The 21,809-nt window shown below is 41.3% G+C and overlaps 1 protein-coding gene across 7 annotated transcripts in view; it reads left to right on the top strand.

Annotated features, from left to right (window-relative positions):
• LOC124605610 (actin-binding LIM protein 2) overlaps positions 1-21,809 on the top strand; it is a 345,173-nt gene that overhangs the window by 256,743 nt on the left and 66,621 nt on the right. For all 7 annotated transcript variants that reach the window (XM_047137409.1, XM_047137411.1, XM_047137408.1 and 4 more), the window contains 2 exons: positions 6,260-6,499; positions 11,991-12,109. In XM_047137409.1, the coding sequence (XP_046993365.1) occupies positions 6,260-6,499; positions 11,991-12,109 (359 nt within the window). The remainder of the gene's footprint in view (positions 1-6,259; positions 6,500-11,990; positions 12,110-21,809) is intronic.

Below are 21,809 nucleotides of genomic sequence, written 5' to 3'. Positions count from 1 at the left end.
CCGCTCCTGCGGCCCTTGTGAAGTGGTAGTATGGCACATGATGTTTCTATGTTGATTAATGATGACTGAACAAAATCACAAAATGACATACACCCATAGCCGCACATTGATCACACCCTATGCTCCTTGAAAGGAGCAAAATATATCTCAACTGTGGACGTGCAGGCAGACTACTGCCAAATCGTGATTGACTGGGAATAAACTGCTTTGATAACACCGGACAATCTCTAAGAGTTCAAAATTATATGGTTTGGACTCTGAATTCTCTGGCCATTTTCAAATGCACGATGGACAACCTTCTTCAAAGCCATAAAAGAACCAGGTATGTTTACCATCTGGGTGACATTGTCATTTTTTCTGATGCATTTGAAGTACGCCTAAATCACCTGACAATAATGTTAAAATGTGTACAGTAGGCAAGCCGGTTCCTCAATAGGAAAAAAAAAATCATTTCGCTGCTCAGAAAATAAAACTCATGGGTCACTAGTGAATGATGATGCGAGTCCATCCTGATCCAGAGAAAATGAGAATAGTCATAGATTTTCCAACTGTTTGGCACATTCATGATGTGAGAAGTTTTCTCAGAATCATTCGTACCACCAGTGATTCATAAAGGACGTTATACCAAGGCATGTCCCCTGCAAGAACTACTGCAGGGACACGCCGAATTTTCCTGTAATGAGTTGCAAGAAAGGTCTTTCTTATCCTCCTTGAGGAGGTACGGACATCTTCTCCACTCTTAGCATTGTATGATGAGTTTCAGTATAGGTAAAGTTCCAGTGCAGATTCAGGAAAGTCCTGAAAAGATGATAGCTTATGCTTCCACAGTAACCTCAAAGTCCCAGTGGGACTACTGCACAATTGGGAAAGAATTCCTTGCAATTGTTTGGGCCATCAACAGTTCTGACAATATTTATAAGGTGCATGCAAAAAGAAATGATATGTAAGCCATTACCTATGGAAGATGGTGTGGTTCCTATAAGAGCACTAAGATCCCAAACTCGTTGCTAAATGGACATCGGTGCCCTCGTGATGAAAGAATGAGCACACGTGTCCACTAGCCAGCCACTGCAAACACACCAATACTGGAAACAGAGAAATGGAGGTTCCAAAAGAAGACCAATGGATTGTAGTGCCTTTCGTTGCTGTGGAAAGAGTGTGGGGAATGGAAGTTCATTGAAGAATGTTACAAGTGTTCTGAGAGCACTGCATGTTTGTTGTGATTTCAAAGCTCTGTTCGGCCTCTGGGGCAATAGCTGCCACCATAACTCACCAGTCTTCAGTAATGAGGGCACCCACCTGCTGGACAATGGTATCAGTAATGCAGTATGGCATCCAGATTGTACATCATCGACCAACATCTGTTATTCCTTGAATTGCTTGTGACATACCTTGGCCCTTGCAATGGGAAAGCTCTTTGTACACTTGCATCATTCTTTGATGAATTTCCATTCTCCACATTCCTTCCGTTGTCAGGAAGACTACTTTTCTCTGTTTCGACACTACTGAGTGCAGTGAATGGTTGACATATGCACATGTTCACTCTGTTAAGTGAGTGTATGCCCATGTACCTCTAGTGGTGAGTTTGTGGCCACAGCACTCCTGCAGGGACCCACTTTTTTCCATGGGCAATGGCATTATGATCCTTTTGGCAGTTTTCATTTTGCAGCCTCCAGCTCATTTCTTTTTGAATGACCTTTATATTTAGCAAACCATTCACCGTTACAACAGACCACCATTCTCAATGCTGGCTGACTAGCCTTGTAGGATCTGTAAGGGTGACTGGTGAGGTGAGCACTGATGCTTCAGGAGTATGTCGTCAGTGTTATACAAAAGTGGACGCCAGCAGCATTTCAAGTATTCCTTTGGCAGGTCACAGCAGTGGGGATGAAATCTCAGTTGTCACTGCGTTAAATACATTTCTACTGAACAGAGGGAAGATCCAGTGTTGTTAAAAACCATAGAGCCATGAAGAATGAGGAGCTGACCAAAGGAGAATTCCAATTAATAAATGGAACAGTGTGTAAGAGGAACTATGATCCAGTGGGGCAGAAATAGTTGCTCGTCATCACAGCTCATGAATGGCCAACCCTCCTGAAGTTTCTCCGCAACACTGCAACATCTGGTCAACTGTGATATGTGAACAGGCTAGACAGTATCAGCCATTGGTATCATTGGCCAGATCTCTACTGACCCGTTAGACACTGTGTGTCTCACTGTAAGCAATGGCAGTGATGGAAGGACATGCCGCAGTTGCCTGCGGAGCATGTGGTACCAGTTCCACCTGCAAGAGCGCCTTTCTACACTATTGGAATCAACTTCTTGTTGAGGTTTCTAAAGTTCACAAATGTGAGTTGACGTGTAATAGTCTGTGCTGACTACCTTATCAGCTCCACTGCTACCAACGCTGTGCTCCATGAATTACAAGTTCCTCTTAGAAAACATCAATTTGAAGCACAGAGCACCCCTTGTCATGATATCTGATCCTGGAAAAGTTTCCTAGTCGAGACTTGTATTAGAGGTAATTTCACATTGCAATATCACCCAAAGGATGACAACCCCCTACCATCCACAGAAAAATGGCTTTACAGGAAGTTTTATTATGGCATTGACAGATTTGTTTTCAGTGTCCACTCCTGTCAAATAGAAAGATTAGTATATAATACTGCCCATTACGACTTTCATTTACAACACCGTTGTTTATGCTCCGCAGTTGCGAAGCCAAAACAACAGTGAATACACTTTTCCATTCCAGCCAGCATATGCTCAGAATGACTTTGTGGAACACCAAATCACCAGGACCGAAGAATCCACACATCTGGTTCATATATAGATCCTGAACATCCAAGAGAAAGCTGGAGAGCACAGTAATGCTAAATGTTGGTCAGTGAGATGTATCACCTACCAAGTACGCAATTCTACTCTTCTCACGGAGATGTAGAAGGTTGGGCCATACAGATTACCAGTCAAGACAGTAGTCAAATTAAAGCTGCTTCTTGAAACTTTGTAAGTACACTGTCTCAGTCAAATGCTTTCTTGATGTCACATGAGAAAATCAGAGGGTGATTATTTCATACATACTACCTCTCGGGCAGCATTTCACTGACCAACATTTAGCATTACTGTACTCTCCAGCTTTCTCCTGGGTGTGCAGGTTTTACACGTCTACAGAAAGTTGCTAAAGTACTACTTTGTGCTGCGTGTTGTATGGTGTATGGTTAGCATAACTGGTTGGCTTGCTGCGAGTCGTGAATTCAAACCCAATCACCATCAGTTATCTGTTATTTGTCATTCATCATTTCTGGAAGGTTTTTTTATGTTAGTAATGTTTGTATATTGTATAATATTCAGTCTTTGTATAAACAGTAGCAGTCTCCGTCCAGGACTTCAGTTCAGTTCTCTTCTCTTCTGGTTATATATTGATGCCAGTAACAAGTGTGCTTTAGTGCTAACTGTTGTACTTGGCTCACGATCCTGCTTTTGGATTTGAACATGATTGTGATTACCACATGGCAGTGTGTTGGATCTGATGACAATAAATAGACCGGACTTACTTGTGCACGATTTCATTTAGAAACTGGTATCAGTGACCATGAGTTAGTTGTAGCAACTATGATTGTTACAGTTTGGAAAGTAGGAGATGAGGTACTGGCAGAAGTAAAGCTATGAGGACAGGTTGTGAGCCATGCTTTGGTAGCTCAGTTGGTAGAGCACTTGCTCATGAAGGCCAAGTTTCAGATTCTTGGTCCAGCACTCAGTTTTAATCAACCAGGCAGTTTCATGATTACTAGAATAAAAGTGCACAAAGGACAGAGTGCCATATCTCAAGATAGGTTAAAACATCTAGCTGCGGACAAGAGTATGTAGAACTGTGATGTCAGTTTAAAAGAATTGTTGTCCATGCACTGGTTATACATGTATGCATTAGAACAGTTTGTGGTGGGAAGACATTATCAGAAGTCTCCCACAAAACTCAAAGAAATTGTAGTTACATGTAAATATTGTCAGTGGCACCAAAGTTAGTGTCCAGACACTCATAGATGCCACATGAACTAAAGTTGTACCACAGTTTAATTCATGCACCTTTGCAAAAATGAGTGACTTAGATACTAGTGTTATTGTCACTGAGAAACGTCGGAAATCGCAAAAATTGAATAGAACTCCATGACTCGATGGAATCCCTGCCAGATTCTATGAAGAATTTGCGGCTGAATTAGCCCTTCATTAATCACATAATATGCTGTAGACCCTCTGAACATAAAACGACGGGGGGGGGGGGGGGGTCGGTCGGTCGGTCGGTCGGTCGGTCGGTCGGTCGGTCCATGGCCCCGTAGTTGGAAGAAAGCACACTCTCAGCATCCATTTGTTGTTGAAGTGTAGTGGATATTCCGAGCTCAAATGTAATGAAGTAACTTATGCTGAATGTTATCCTTCATGCCAACCAGCATGCGACACCCAACTTGTTATTTTCTCATGTGACATTGTGAGAGACGTGGATCAAGGCAGTCAGGTAGATGCAGTGATTCTTGGCATCCAAAAAAAGCATTCACCTCAGAATAACATCTACACTTATTATTAAAAGTGTGATGGTATTGGGTACTGAGCAAAATTTATGAGAGGATCAAGGATTTTTTGGTAGGATGTACTTGTGAAGTCTACATGTTATATTAAATGACTGGAGTCATCAACAGAAGCAGAAGTAACTTTATGCATGCCCAAGGGTAAGTTCATTCACACACACACACACACACACACACACACACACACACACACACACACACACCCCACACATATTCAGTCAGATCTTGGTAAGATTTGAAAATGATACAAAGATTGGCAACTTGCTTTATATTAAGAGTATTGCTGAAGCGTGCATGACAAATACCAAATATGACTAGCAGTAACCACTGACCGTACTCAAAGGAGTGTGGCACCAGTAGTCACCACTTTGTTTGACTCACCATAGAGCACCTTGTAAATTCTGTAAAACCTGATTTGGCAGTGCTTAAACCCATGAACATTTCAAGAAGAAATGTTAAGTGAAGAATTTAAAAGTGCGTCTCAGCTCTCTACATATCACTCCCATAGGGACCATTAAATCAAGATTACACTAATTCAGTGTGCACAGAGGCCTTTAAGTGCTCCATATGCAATTAGAAAGGGAAGAAACCCGAGTATGTGGTACACCGCTAAGTACCCTTTGCCATATATTCACTGTGCTTTGTAGAGCATGTATGTAGATGAAGATAAAACTAATTGTTCCTTATAATGTATAATCCAGTCGTAAATTTTACTTCATACCATATTTTTTCAATAAAATGTGTGGATATTATTATGAGGCAAACACATTTTTGGCTATCAAGAAATACTTCATTTACCTGACTGCCTTGATCAGTCTATTTCTTGTTGTCATATGAAAAATCAGAAGGTTGGTTATTGCATACATACTGCCTTTACATTTCGGACACCGTATCAATTATCGGTAAAAATTGTCACAAACAGCCTGAATAATCACCGCTTCCCCCCTACACACACACACACACACACACACACACACACACACACTTTTTGTCACTGTGTGTTCACTTGAGTTAGACAGTGTTTTAAACACCATGTTTCTTGTAGCTGTATTTTATTGTGCACATCCTTCATTTAGAATGAGAATTTATATTTTAATGCTGGGGAAAGCTATGTCGTATTTGGATATCTGTCATTTATGAGGATAGTGATGAATAACTTTATGCCGAAGGTGTCTAGCAGCACTGAGGTGATGAAGTGAAATGAAGCTTTGTTTTTTAAGGCAGAGGAACATTTTACTACGTGCCAGAAAAATATAATTAATCAGCAGCACATTTGTATTAGAGTATAAGTGTTTCAAGTGATCAGAATAAGGATCAATAATGTTATTTGTTACCCTAAACTTGAATTTTTGTAGGTGTGTGCTCCTTGTCTGTTTTGTCAATAATTTACTGAATATGTTAGGGGAAAGCAGTTTTTTGTAACACTAAAATATAAAATTCAGCCAGTAAAATAACATGTCATTCATTGTTTGTTGCCTCACAGTTTGTGCATAAATTTACACAGCATATAAAAATGAGCCCTTAATTTGGGGGGGGGGGGGGGGGTAGAGAGAGAGAGAGAGAGAGAGAGAGATAGATAGATAGAGATAGAGAATATGATGATGCAGGTGCTTAAATTAAGATTTTTCAGTTGTGCAAACCATAAATTAATGAGTCAATTGTTATTTCAACAATTTCAGCTGCTCACTCCAGAAGTAGTGGGAAGTTCACATTATCAAAAGCTAGCTCCAAATCTGGTATGAAGGTGCTTGTAGATTCTATTCGGTCAGAAACGCCTAGGCCAAAATCTCCGCACATGAACAATGAGGAGCCAATTGAACTGGCACATTATCCAGCAGCAAAGCCACCACCACCAGGTGAAAAGCCCAAAATAGAACGAGATGACTTCCCAGCACCACCATATCCTTACACAGATCCAGGTAAGTCATAAAGTACATCTTACTCACAAAATTGTTAAAACTTTGTGATTTCTCTGAAAACGGTCTGCTCATAGGGGGAATGAGTTACAGAAGCTAAAAATGTGCTTGTTGCTTTCTGTGTGCCCTGTAGCATTTGTGTTATATTGGAGATTCAGCACGTTAGCTCTAATGTACCAAAGTGTGGACATGAACAGAACGGCTGGACATGAACCAAAGGGTTAGTTATCTAGTAAAGTGAATGTAATTGTACATTACAGATTGCAGTAAAGCAGCATTATGCATTATAGATCTTGAGTGAGAGTTGTTTCTCGTGGTATCAGAGCATTTCATTACCTCAGTGGTCTGTTTCATTGTAAACTATATCTCTTTGTTGCCAATTCTACAAAAACTATTTCCTTCAAAGAATTTGCTATCTTCCAAATATTTTCTACTCACTTTTAAGCTGACAACTTCTGTCTTGCTTTGTTTAGTTTTCTGATGAGTAGCTTGCAGAGACAGGCATACAGTCTTGGTCATTGTTAACAGAATTTGTTTGTGACTGCTTTTATGAAGTGTGCTACTTGCATCACGAATACATAGTTTTCAAAGAAAGTTGGTAGTGATATTGTTTCAGTATAGCCTTCATGTATTTTTACAGCATAATTAAATGAGGAGAATATTTAGTCACTTTGAAAGAACGTTGCATATATTTTATCCTCCCAGAGTTGGTTACTTACATCAAATGGAAAATTCACATGTGAATGCTATAATGTAATGAGATAGAATGGCTGGCCAGTTCATACCTTCGGGAGATGAAATTAATAGTGCTGCCTATAGTCAGACATCAGAATACATGACAGTATCGTTGCTTTTGAAACTGTTAGTTCCTTCTGTGGGAGGGAAAGAGAGATAGGTTGGGGAAGTTTAGAAAGGAGGGGCAGGTTACTTAAGCACAGGCAAACAGAGTGCAGGCTGCCTGCCATGGTCGGCTGCTCTCAAAACAGAGCTCTCATTGCTAGTGTCAGCTGCTGTGCAGTAAACATATGAGTCACAGTTATGATGATGAACTGCACAATGTTTTACAATCATTGCTTTTACCTCAACCAACATAGGACATGTGGAAGAAAATTGAGACAGGCTTCTTGGAAAGGTGGCAATTTCCTAACTGCATTGGCAGCATAGATGGGAAGCATGTTGAAAAGGAATATTTTAAAACCAGCAACTGAAATTATTTTTGGCCCAAAAACCTTTTTCAGTTGTCCTGCCTGCAGTTGATAAGATTACAGTTTCATGGCTGTTGATGTAGGAGCTATGACAGACACTTTGAGAGCGCAATTTTTGGAAACTGTGTTTTTTCCATGAGTTCATACAAGGTAAATTTAATCTACCTCTGAAACTATCACTGTGAACAAACATGTCCGTCCCTCATGTCCTGATTGGTGATGAAGGATTTTAATTTCAATTTTATCTGTTGCCCCATTAACCCCAATCAGCAGCCTGGGAAGGCAATTATCAATAAACAAATACTGTATGCAAGGCTGATCATGTCGTGGGAAATGCTTTCGGTATACTTGCTACGAAATGACAAGTCTTTTTAAGGTCTAGAGACGTACTAGTTGATATTGCAGAAGCTATTATGAAAGTCGCATTTTGTCTGCATATTTTCCTTCAAAATGTTATAAACTACATACTTTCTGACCAGCAGGAACAGCCTGACAACAGAAGGACTAACATTTCTTCAAAAATGTATAGTGTGTTTCTGCTTATGATGTGAGAGACCAAAAAGTTGTGAAGTAACAATATATTCACACTTGTTTTAAATAATGTGTTTGTAGCTTAAATTATACCACAATGGTATAAACAGTTTGTGTAAGCATATTATAATTTCAACTGAACTGTATTTTATATTATAACATTCGTGTGGTGCTATACTGGTACATCTTGCAACTACTTAGACTTTAGACTTCCACCTATTTCCTTCTGCGTTGCAATCTTTTCTCTTGATCATATTTTTGTAATCAACGTGTCATAGTTCATACGACAATATGAGGTCTTCTCAAAAAATTCTGAAACATTCATAATTATAATGTGTAACTGCTGGAAGTTTCATTTTTGTATGTCTGTTAGTTATTGTTCAGTGCTATATTGAGTAGAACATTGTGTTGCACAGTTTGTGAATTTCGAGATGGCAGAGTTAGAGGAGCAGCAAGTCTGCATTGAATTTTGTGTTAAGCTCAAGAAAACCTTTACAAAGACACACCAAGTGATGCAGGAAGCGTACAGTGATGAGTGCTTAAGCTGTACTCAGTGTTACGAATGGTTCACATGGTTAAAAAATGGCAAGACGGAGGTTGAAGATGACCCACATTCAGGACGCCATTTGACGTCTACTGATGACACTCATGTCAGGAACGTTGTCATGAATTCATGTCTCAGGGACAAACTGTTAATTGATGGTACTATCAGGACATGTTGCTCCACTTGCAAGAAAATGTGGAAAGGAAAGGCCTGAAATGTGGCGAGACAATTCATGGCTCTTGCATCACAATAACGCACCTGCACATTCATCCTTGGTGGTGCGTGACTATTGCACAAAAAACAAAATCACTGTGATGGAAATGGAAATGGCATTTGGAGTGGTGTATCGATTGTGGAGGAGAATATTTCGAAGGAGACCATACACAATGAGTAAAAGGTAAGCGTAGAAAAATTTTGTGGACAAAGTTACAGAATTCTTTGAACAGACCTTGTACATTTACAAGCACCAAGTCAATGAGTCTTTCATTTCTTCTGCCATCTTGCCAGCAGTTGCCTACCACCATCTCTGTAGAAAGTCACAACCTACTAGCTGCCTGCCATAGGCAAGGGCAGTCTAACTCAGATGGCCCCTGCTGTTTGAATGAGATGATGCCACACCATGCATCATAGAGACTGTGGCGACTGCCTGTGCGTACTGATTACTCTCTGTTTCAAGGAATGTTTAGACCCCAGAATGAGAGGAACACAGCTGTGGACATCCCCCCCACCTCCCACCCAACATGATTCTACCTAATGTGTGGTGCGAGCAGTGGTCTTCACTATGGGAAGTGGGAGAGAGAATGGGACAGAAGAATGGAAAATGGGGGAGCAGCACTAGAATGTTATCAAAACAATTGGAAACGTCATAAGCAGGAGTGGGAAAGTGAAAAAGGCAATGAGCAAATACCCTGAAGTGCCAAAGAAACTGGTATAGGCATGCATATTCAAATACAGAGATATGTAAGCAGGCAGAATATGACACTGCACTCGGCAACGTTTATATAAGACAACAAGTGTCTGGAACAGTTGTTAGATCAGTTACTGCTGCTACAATGGCAGTTTGAACGTAGTGTTATAGTTGGCACACAAGTGATGGGACACAGCATCTTTGATGTAGTGATGAAGCCATTTCACGAGTGTACCATGAATATCAGGAATCTGGTGAAATATCAAATCTCTGACATTGCTACAGCTGGAAAAAGATCCTGCAAGAACAGCACCAATGACAACTGAAGTGGATTGTTCAACATGACCAGTGCAATCCTTCCATAAATTGCTGCAGATTTCAATGCTGGGCCATCAGTAAGTATCAGTGTGCGAACCATTCAATGAAATGTCATCGGTATGGGCTTTCAGAACTGAAGGCCCACTAATGTACCCTTGATGACTGCACAACACAAAGCTTTACACCTCTCTTGGGTCTGTCAACACCGACATTGGGCTGTTGATGACTGGAGACTGGAAACATGTTGCCTGGATGGACAAGTATCATTTCAAGTTGTACTGAGCGGATGGACGTGTACGGGTATGGAGACAACCTCACGAATCCATGGACCATGCATGTCAGCAGGAGACTGTTCAAGGAGATGGAGGCTCTGTAATGGTGTGGGGCGTTTGCAGTTGGAGTGATATGGGACCCCTGATACATCTAGATACAACTCTCACAGGTGTGGCATGTGTAAGCACCCTGTCTGATCACCTGTGTCCATTCGAGGCCATTCTGCATTCTGACAGACTTGGGCAAGTCCAGCAGGACAACGCATCACCCCACATGTTCAGAATTGCTGCAGAGTGGCTACACGAACACTCCTCTGAGTTTAAACAATTCCGTTGGCTATCAAAATCCCCAGACATGCTCACTATTGAGCACACCTGGAATGCCTTAAAACATGCTCTTCAGAATGCATGCTCATGGGGCTCGTACACGATATTAGGCAGGTGTGCCAGTTTTTTTGGCTCTTCAGTGTATATTGGTGATGGGGCTCGAAATGGATAGAATCAAAGAAAAGTTATGAAGAGTTGTAGAATTATAGCAGCCTGAAATCAATGAGAGATCGAGTAAGAATGTTGTAATTGGAGCAGGGTGTCTGGGCAATTATGGTAAATATTTGTGTTACTTTTGCTTCTACAGGTTAGAGAGGAGGTATTGAAATGGCAGGCAGCTGGTACAGTGATGGGAAGCGTGTTTGAGAAAATAGAAGAGCAAGGGGATCAGAGGCAAAGATAACCTGTTTGAAGGGAGTCTAATTAGCAAAAATATGTACAGAGCAGAAAAATTCTTCAGTGAAAAATAAACAGTGCTCACCAAGCTTACCAAGGCTTTTATAAGTGTGAAATATGCTCATTACTTGAGCCATAAGTAAGTTGCCTCTGCATTGTCTCATCATCTTCCTGACATACCCTACACTGTGACTAATTGAGCACAAAGAAGCAATCCTCGTGTAAAATAGTATGTCTGTAGTCTTGAACAGTGTAACTGTATTCATTATTAGGGTGTTAACAACTTCTGATTCTGGTCCTCTCAGATCTTAACTTGCACCCCGTGTGCAAGAAAGAAGGGAAACGTTGATACTGTATACAAGATGACAGATTCAATATTGTAAGGAGAAATCGTAAAATCCGCGTCTGGGTGTCCTGATATAGAATTTCTCTGAAGCAGTTCAGGCAGGTGCCATATAGGTTCCTTCATTAAGGCCTTGGTCAGTTACCTTCCCCACCTGTACCCAAAATGAGAATGTCTTCTGACTGACAATATTGAAGAAACATTAAATGTTAACTTGCCTTCTCCTTATTGTCAAGACTACCAAAATTTTCCAGTCCTTGTTTTACATTGTTGCATTCTGCACTTCTTCCTATTGTTGTTTTTTAATTGTGTGTTATCCTCTTTCTTATGCCTCCTTTACCACCAAAATATTCCTCTCCAAAACAAAAATAATGGCTAGTACTTCTTTGACTTGCATACACCTCTGGAAGTTGGAATTTTCCTCAAACCCACTTCAGTGAAGACTGCCAGTCAGGCAACGAGAGTGAGGAATATTAAATGGTAACAGTGTAGCAACAGTTGTCTTAAAATCATGTGTGTTGGCCACAGTCTACACTTTCTCTTAAAGATAAGTGCTGTTCTTTTCTTTCTCCTTTACTTCTGCTACTTTTATTATTCCTGGAAGTGTCAATACACACCTTACACACTTCTATCTTTCATGTTTTTTTTTAGAACGAAGACGTCGATGGTCAGACACATATAAAGGTGTACCTGTATCTGATGATGAAGATGAAGTTGACGGAAAAGAAAAGGATGATGGTGAGAAGAAACCTGAAGACCCTAAATTGAAGGTACTACTGGTCATATTTTCCTTGTATTCAGTCATATTATAGCTCTGCAATTAACTTTTGCTTGCTCTATTTTTCAAAATTACTTGAAGTAACACGTTGTTATTAGTGAAACATCTTGTCATCTTCTTATTCCTTGCATTTTGATCCTATTGGATGCTTTGCTACAACCTGTTGCTTCCTACCATCTGTCACTGTCCTCATATCTTCATACTGCCTACTTGAAGATAGGAATATATATCACAAGTATAGATCAAACAATGGAAAATCCAGGATGAAGTAATGACAATATTATGAAAAGGGTAGATTGCTACTCACCGTATAGCTGAGATGCTGAGACACAGATAGGCATGACAAAAAAGACTGTCAAACAAGTAAGCTTTTGGCCAAAAAGGCCTTCATCAGAACTAGATGAGACACACACACACACACACACACACACACACACACACACACACACACACACACAGAGAGAGAGAGAGAGAGAGAGAGAGAGAGAGAGAGACCACAGTCTCTGGCCACGAAGGCCGAAAGCTTGAGGGAACTAAGCCATTAGCGTCTATTCTAGGCAGTAGTTCAGAATGGAGGAGAGCAATATTTTTTGGTTGTGGTTAGGAGAGCAATATTTTTTGGCTGTGGCTTCAAGAACCCTCAGTGTCACATCTACATCTACATTTATACTCCGCAAGCCACCCAACGGTGTGTGGCGGAGGGCACTTTACGTGCCACTGTCATTACCTCCCTTTCCTGTTCCAGTCGCGTATGGTTCGCGGGAAGAACGACTGTCTGAAAGCCTCCGTGCGCACTCTAATCTCTCTAATTTTACATTCGTGATCTCCTTGGGAGGTATAAGTAGGGGGAAGCAATATATTCGATACCTCATCCAGAAACACACCCTCTCGAAACCTGGCGAGCAAGCTACACCGCAATGCAGAGCACATCTCTTGCAGAGTCTGTCACTTGAGTTTGTTAAACATCTCCGTAACACTATCACGGTTACCAAATAACCCTGTGACGAAATGCGCCGTTCTTCTTTGGATCTTCTCTATCTCCTCCGTCAACCTGATCTGGTACGGATCCCACACTGATGAGCTATACTCAAGTATAGGTCGAACGAGTGTTTTGTAAGCCACCTCCTTTGTTGATGGACTACATTTTCTAAGTGCTCTCCCAATGAATCTCAACCTGGTACCCGCCTTACCAACAATTAATTTTATATGATCATTCCACTTCAAATCGTTCCGCACGCATACTCCCAGATATTTTACAGAAGTAACTGCTACCAGTGTTTGTTCCGCTATCATATAATCATACAATAAAGGATCCTTCTTTCTATGTATTCGCAATACATTACATTTGTCTATGTTAAGGGTCAGTTGCCACTCCCTGCACCAAGTGCCTATCCGCTGCAGATCTTCCTGCATTTTGCTACAATTTTCTAATGCTGCAACTTCTCTGTATACTACAGCATCATCCGCGAAAAGCCGCACACACCCCTGTGGCACGCCAGAGGTTACTTTATCGTCTGTAGACGTCTCTCCATTGATAACAACATGCTGTGTTCTGTTTGCTAAAAACTCTTCAATCCAGCCACACAGCTGGTCTGATATTCCGTCGGCTCTTACTTTGTTTATCAGGCGACAGTGCGGGACTGTATCGAACGCCTTCCGGAAGTCAAGAAAAATAGCATCTACCTGGGAGCCTGTATCATTTTCTGGGTCTCATGAACAAATAAAGCGAGTTGGGTCTCACACGATCGATGTTTCCGGAATCCATGTTGATTCCTACATAGTAGATTCTGGGTTTCCAAAAATGACATGATACTCGAGCAAAAAACATGTTCTAAAATTCTACAACAGTTCGACGTCAGAGATATAGGTCTATAGTTTTGCGCATCTGCTCGACGACCCTTCTTGAAGACTGGGACTACCTGTGCTCTTTTCCAATCATTTGGAACCTTCTGTTCCTCTAGAGACTTGCAGTACACGGCTGTTAGAAGGGGGGGCAAGTTCTTTCGCGTACTCTGTGTAGAATCGAATTGGTATCCCGTCAGGTCTAGTGGACTTTCCTCTGTTGAGTGATTCCAGTTGCTTTTCTATTCCTTGGACACTTATTTCGATGTCAGCCATTTTTTCGTTTGTGCGAGGATTTAGAGAAGGAACTGCAGTGCGGTCTTCCTCTGTGAAACAGCTTTGGAAAAAGGTGTTTAGTATTTCAGCTTTACGCGTGTCATCCTCTGTTTCAATGCCATCATCATCCCGGAGTGTCTGGATATGCTGTTTCGAGCCACTTACTGATTTAACGTAAGACCAGAACGTCCTAGGATTTTCTGTCAAGTCGGTACATAGAATTTTACTTTCAAATTCACTGAACACTTCACACATAGCCTTCCTTATGCTAACTTTGACATCGTTTAGCTTCTGTTTGTCTGAGAGGTTTTGGCTGCGTTTAAACTTGGAGTGAAGCTCTCTTTGCTTTCGCAGTAGTTTCCTAACTTTGTTGTTGTACCACGGTGGGTTTTCCCGTCCCTCACAGTTTTACTCGGCACGTACCGGTCTAAAGCGCATTTTGCGATTGCCTTGAACTCTTTCCATAAACACTCAACATTGTCAGTGTCGGAACAGAAATTTTCGTTTTGATCTGTTAGGTAGTCTGAAATCTGCCTTCTATTACTCTTGCTAAACAGATAAACCTTCCTCCCTTTTTTTATATTCCTATCAACTTCCATATTCAGGGATGCTGCAATGGCCTTATGATCACTGATTCCCTGTTCTGCACATACAGAGTCGAAAAGTTCGGGTCTGTTTGTTATCAGTAGGTCCAAGATGTTATCTCCACGAGTCGGTTCTCTGTTTAATTGCTCGAGGTAATTTTCGGATAGTGCACTCAGTATAATGTCACTCGATGCTCTGTCCCTACCACTCATCCTAAACATCTGAGTGTCCCAGTCTATATCTGGTAAATTGAAATCTCCACCTAAGACTATAACATGCTGAGAAAATTTATGTGAAATGTATTCCAAATTTTCTCTCAGTTGTTCTGCCACTAATGCTGCTGAGTCGGGAGGTCGGTAAAAGGAGCCAATTATTAACCTAGTTCGGTTGTTTGGTGTAACCTCCACCCATAATAATTCACGGGAACTATCCACTTCTACTTCACTACAGGATAAACTACTACTAACAGCGACGAACACTCCATCACCGGTTGCATGCAATCTATCCTTTCTAAACACTGTCTGTACCTTTGTAAAAATTTCGGCAGAATTTATCTCTGGCTTCAGCCAGCTTTCTGTACCTATAACGATTTCAGCTTCGGTGCTTTCTATCAGCGCTTGAAGTTCTGGTACTTTACCAACGCAGCTTCGACAGTTTACAATTACTGTACCGATTGCTGCTTGGTCCCCGCATGTCCTGAATTTGCCCTGCAATCGTTGAGGCTGTTGCCCTTTCTGTACTTGCCCAAGGCCATCTAACCTAAAAAACCGCCCAGCCCACGCCACACAACCGCTGCTACCCGTGCAGCCGTTTGTTGTGTGTAGTGGACTCCTGACCTATCCAACGGAACCCGAAACCCCACCACCCTATGGCGCAAGTCGAGGAATCTGCAGCCCACATGGTCGCAGAACCGTCTCAGCCTTTGATTCAGACCCTCCACTCGGCTCTGTACCAAAGGTCCGCAGTCAGTCCTGTCGACGATGCTGCAGATGGTGAGCTCTGCTTTCATCCCGCTAGCGAGACTGGCAGTCTTCACCAAATCAGATAGCCGCCGGAAGCCAGAGAGGATTTCCTCCGATCCATAGCGACACACATCATTGGTGCTGACATGAGCGACCACCTGCAGATGGGCGCACCCTGTACCCTTCATGGCATCCGGAAGGACCCTTTCCACATCTGGAATGACTCACCCCGGTATGCACACGGAGTGCACATTGGTTTTCTTCCCCTCTCTTGCTGCCATATCCCTAAGGGGCCCCATTACGCGCCTGACGTTGGAGCTCCCAACTACCAGTAAGCCCACCCTCTGCGACCGCCCGGATCTTGCAGACTGAGGGGCAACCTCTGGAACAGGACAAGCAGCCATGTCAAGCCGAAGATCAGTATCAGCCTGAGACAGAGCCTGAAACTGGTTCGTCAGACAAACTGGAGAGGCCTTCCATTCAGTCCTCCGGAATGTCTTTGGCCCCCTGCCACACCTTGAGACGACCTCCCACTCTACTACAGGTGAGGGATCAGCCTCAATGCGGGCAGTATCCCGGGCAACCACAGTCGTAGTCCGATCGGGGGATGCGTGTGACGAGCTGGCCGTCCCCGACAAACCCCCATCCAGACCCCCACAGTGATGCCCATTGGCAACAGCCTCAAGCTGTGTGACCGAAGCCAACACTGCCTGAAGCTGGGAGCAAAGGGATGCCAACTCAGCCTGCATCCGAACACAGCAGTTGCAGTCCCTATCCATGCTAAAAACTGTTGTGCAAAGAACGTCTGAACTAATCTACAGAGAGCGCAAAAATCGACACAAAATTTAAACGGTTATTAAAATACAAGATTGCCTGGTAAATGCAGTAATGCTGCTACTTGCGCACTGCTGACACACTGCTCGGCGGCGGAAGGAGACTACGCGATTTTACACTATTCAGGTACTAAAACGCGATGCTACAACTCTCAAATACTATAATACGCCAGAAATTTATGAATTAAACAATGCAAGTACCAAAAACACGCAAAGAAACTGAGATTTAAACTATGTAACAAATGATTGAGCTAGGAGTATACGACTTGCTGCTGCAGCTGCTTATCCAACGGCGGCAGGGAGCACAAGTCAATCCCTTCAAAGGGACTTCCCGCGCCCGGGTTCCCGGGTTCAATTCCCGGCGGGGTCAGGGATTTTCTCTATCTCGTGATGACTGGGTGTTGTGTGATGTCCTTAGGTTAGTTAGGTTTAAGTAGTTCTAAGTTCTAGGGGACTGATGACCATAGCTGTTAAGTCCCATAGTGCTCAGAGCCATTTGAACCTTCAAAGGGATTTGATTTGCAAGGTGGCTTTGCTGACAATGCTTTGGCCTATTCTGGCATGAACAAGTTGATTGTTGTCACATCAGCTTATAGGAAACGCTTAAAATTTAAATTAAAAAAGTAATTTGTTTGGGGCCTGGGGGCACATTCTTCATGATGCCAGCAGCAAGGTACAGAAACAGCACGCTGTCACAAAAGACCTTGGCAAATTTTACAGACTGTCAAGAGCTCAGATGATGAACAAGGAGATGAATGACTCTATGGTGCTACTGTAAAATTGACAGGGAAAAGATTGGATTCAGCTACAGCTTTGACCTTTGCAAAATATAGGAGACCATACTTTTGGGACTGCCCTTGTAGTAAGATGACCTGCACATACCTATACCTGCCTGCAAGCTGCCACCATTCAGCACAGAGGCAGACTATGCCAATACCTTGGTACGTTGGGCTTGCATCATCAGTGAAAGAGCTTCCCAGCTGAGCTACAACTCCAGAGGGAAGTGTTCTGCAAAGGAATGGTACAGAGAGGATCAGACGAGAAGGACATTAATGAAAAGAAAAGATTCAGTAAACTGGGAAGAGAAGGAAGGAGACAAGATGGTCCGCTCTTAGCCAAAATGTGAGGCTGCTTGGAAAAAGCAGAACTAACACCATCTTCCGACCAACTCCTAAAATGAAAGAATTCCTTGGCTCTGTAACAAGATGCACCAAAACTTAATATACCAGAAATATACAGCATCTCTTGTAAATGTGCCAGCCAATATATAAGGCACTTGCAGTGCTGTATGTAGAAGCTGTGCAAGAAGCACATGAAGTTATATGATCAGGCGCAGGGACACAAAGTGTAGCATAAACAAACATCACACTTTTGATTTTGAGAATTAAAAGTTGCTTTGTCAAGCAACTGGTTGTTGGGACAACATTATAAAGGAATCTATAAAAACATAGGTCTATCAGGATACTGTCAATAAGGACGAAATTAGCAAACTTAGTTCAGCACAAAATCCTGTGTTAACAACTATACAAGAGTGGTTTGATAAGTTGTAAATTTCCAAGAGACAATGGAATATTTTTGTTGTGTCTTTGTGCTTGGTAAGCTGGATTGCTGTATAAAGAATTTCAACAGTGTACAGTGTACAGTTCATTGTTGTCAACAGTCTGACTTGTTCAGTTTGATGACTGCAATTGAAAATGGAGAACATCGTTTCGTGCTGTTACTAAACATTGTCATTTGAAGGGTTGGACTTCTGCTCAGATCAAAAGAAAATAGGATGAAGTACATGTGGACTCTGCACCATCGTGAAAAGACAATTCTCTTTTGGATTCATGAATTTAAACACAGTCGGACAAACACTGAAGACAGTGTGTGTCCCGGCCATCCAGTTGAGATCACCACGTAAGAAACCATTGACAAAATCCGAGATATGGTAAGTCGAGACTGTCAAATAAAAATTCGTGATATTTCTGAGACTGTAGGCATCTCAACCGAGTGAGTGTGTAAGATCATGCTCAGAGAATTAGCTGTGAAGAAGCTGTGTATGAGATGGGTGTTGCGATTGCTCACAGTCGACCAAAAGTGCATCCAACACAACATTTCAACACAATGTTTGGTTATGTTTAATTGTAATCAACAAGCTTGCTGTGCCAATTAGTAACTGTTGATGAAATCTTGGATCCATCATTAACAAACCAAAGCAAAAAGGCAGTCTGAACAATGGACAAAGGCTGGTGAAAGTACACCAAAGAAGACAAAGATAATTTTGTCAATTGGTAACAAGATGGCCACTCTTTTTTTGGAATCCCAAGGTATAATTCTCATAGAGTACTTGGAAAAAGACAGAACGATAACTGGGCCTTATTATGCTTCATTATTGGGTAATTTGAAACTTGCATTGCCTGAAAAAGACCAAGGGTGGCATGCAAAAACAAAAGTGCTCTTTCAGCAGGATAATGCACCATCCCAAGCATCAGTGATAACAATGGCGAAAGTGCACAATTTGGGCCTTGGATTTGTTCTTCATTCATGCTATTCGCTAGACTTGTTAGCCCCAAGTGATTTCTTCCTATTCCGCAGCTTTAAACTTTGGTTTGCTGGGAAGAAATTTTCATCAGATGAGGCAGTGATAGTTGCAGTCAATGCATATTTTGTAGAGTTTGATAGAACCTATTTTTTCCATTAGATTGAAAAAGCTGGAGGATCGGTAGACCAATGATATATCCATCAAAGGAGACTGTCGAGAAGTAAGGGGAGATGTTTGCAAAACAAATATTTCTCGGTGCTGTTTTACCAGGCTTATCAAACCAGCCTCGTATGATGAGAGTGCACCCAGCACTGTCTGGGATACAGATGTATACCGAATAGGCATACAGATGTATAAGGAATGCTCGTGCAGAGATTTGAGTACAAACTTTGTCTGACCTGTCACTCCCACCTCTTCATTGCCAACCCCTCCCAACTACACTGGATCCAGTATATGCAATCAGGTGGAGGGTATCATGTCTCAACTGAAACATGATAAAGTTGTAACAGTCCTTGCTGTTACCTAGTGCACCTGACCATTGCCACCAAGGAAAATCATGTTGAAGAACTTAGCAGATGTATATATAAATTATGTTAATGTAATCCCAACTAGTGTTGTGGTGCATATATTCGTGACAGCGCTAGGGATCCAATAAAACACGAAGTTCTTCTAAGAGACATTCCATAAAGTGGCTGTTGGCTGTGACAAGAAGTTGACCGTAGCACAGTACATAAGATGTATATTACAGTTAAAGCAGTGTAGACACATCAGTCTCTATACACATAATCTTTATACTATAGCCTTTATAATAAGGTTACACTCTTTCTTCGTATGTTCGATCACAGAGGTGCAGTGTGATTGAGCTTGTGAAATATTCCTCACAGCCAAAACTGTATTGTGTCAAATTGACCTGAAAAAAAATCTTCTGTTCTTTATAATTTTTTCATAATTAGCACTTAAGAGACTGCCTTCGCCTGCCTTGATAATAGAGGATACATCCCTATTTGTAGATTAAAAAAAGGATCATCAAATTTTAGTGTGCTTGCACTACTATATTAAGAATAATGCCTCTTTATATCTTAATTCATGATTAGAAAGACATAACAATTCATTAGTTTCAATTAAGTAAAGAAAAACTTAAGATCTATAAATAACCTTTTTTGGATTAAACTTTAATCATATCGACATATTGAATTTCTTCATATTTTAACATTACCACTTCATTTTTTCTTGACCAAATACATAGCTCTTTCTAAATGTCTGCTAGAAACTGAAGACTAAACACAGTCCTCGAACCACACTTAATATTACAATAATTTTGATGCTGAGTGCGAAATTTACACCATCTCTGGTGCTGCTCCCAGTTGGTGCTGTCCATGCCTTTGTTTGTTTCATAATATTACTCATTGAGCATCGTTCCATTGTGTGGAAAAAGCTTTCTCAGCATCCATTGCCAAAACGTATTACTTCTATAACTTTGCTTCTGCAGCTTTGCAATAGATGGCAGCAGAGGCAAATGGTGGTGCAGATGGTAGGCCATAAGTGTCATCAGTAAGCTCAGGCATTTGTAAACAGAACAACATCAAAATATTAGTCAATTTGTGATTGCACCATAAAGTCATTCTTGAGTAAATATGTCATCCTATGAGCCCAGTTGTAGTCATTTGTGGGAAGTTTAAATTTTCTGCTTTAACTTGAATAAATCTGCAGCTGAGGCTTATAAAATGCTAGGTAAGACCTATGGCGAGGCACCTGTTAGTGAAAGAAAGTGTAGATAATGGTTTCAATGCTTAAAGAATCGTGATCTTGGCATGGGTGACTGGCATGGCAGTGGAAGACAGAAGGTTTTCACAGCTACTAAAACTGATGGTAACAATTACAGAGGTTCATTACTAAGAGCAGTTGATGCATCTTAGCTGAGCACTGAAAGACAAACAGCCACAGTACAGCATTAGAAATGAAAAGGTGATTCGCAACATGTCAAAGCTCGATCTCATGTAACAAAACTAGTCAGAACATACTTGTAAACATTGAAATGAGAAGTCCTACCCCTACCCGTCATATTCTCTAGAAATTGTTCCCTCTGACTACCATCTTTTTAGACTGACGGTACTGAGCCTGGATGACAAGCACTTCCAGTCATGAACAAGTGCAAAATTTGATTGATTTCTCGATCTCCACAAAAGACACCCAGTTCTTCAGCTGCGGGATTTTTATATTGCCTAAAAGCTGGGAGAAAGTAGTGGCAAGCAATGGCTCATAAATTTCTATGAGTTCTCCACAATAAAGCCTCAAACTTTAAAAAAAATGGTGGAAGTGAAGGTGTAGACCTAATAGTTACATGCAAATAAAAAGAAAAGAAATGTTTTAAATGACTTCTCAACCCATCTTTTACTATTATTTAATATAACTTTACTTTGCATGATCTTTAGTATATATTTAAGATGTTTCAAGACATCTGTTCAAAACTTGTTCAGATTCGTGACAAAATGTTAGTTAGAAAAAATTGTTGTGTCTCCATATAAATGTGTTATATCATCTCAGGACAAAGTATGCCCAGATGAAGGGGCACATCACCTTGGAACATCCATAATATCTCAACACTTTGCCAGAAAATGAGGAGTATGACACTTGTTAAAACACCATGGTGTTTTAAGACCTTCACTTGGT

The sequence above is a fragment of the Schistocerca americana genome, chromosome 3 (assembly GCF_021461395.2).
Source record: "Schistocerca americana isolate TAMUIC-IGC-003095 chromosome 3, iqSchAmer2.1, whole genome shotgun sequence".
NCBI classification, from domain to species: Eukaryota; Metazoa; Arthropoda; class Insecta; order Orthoptera; family Acrididae; genus Schistocerca; species Schistocerca americana.
Note: the sequence above shows the minus strand (reverse complement) of the source record. Positions and strands in the feature narration are given on the sequence as shown.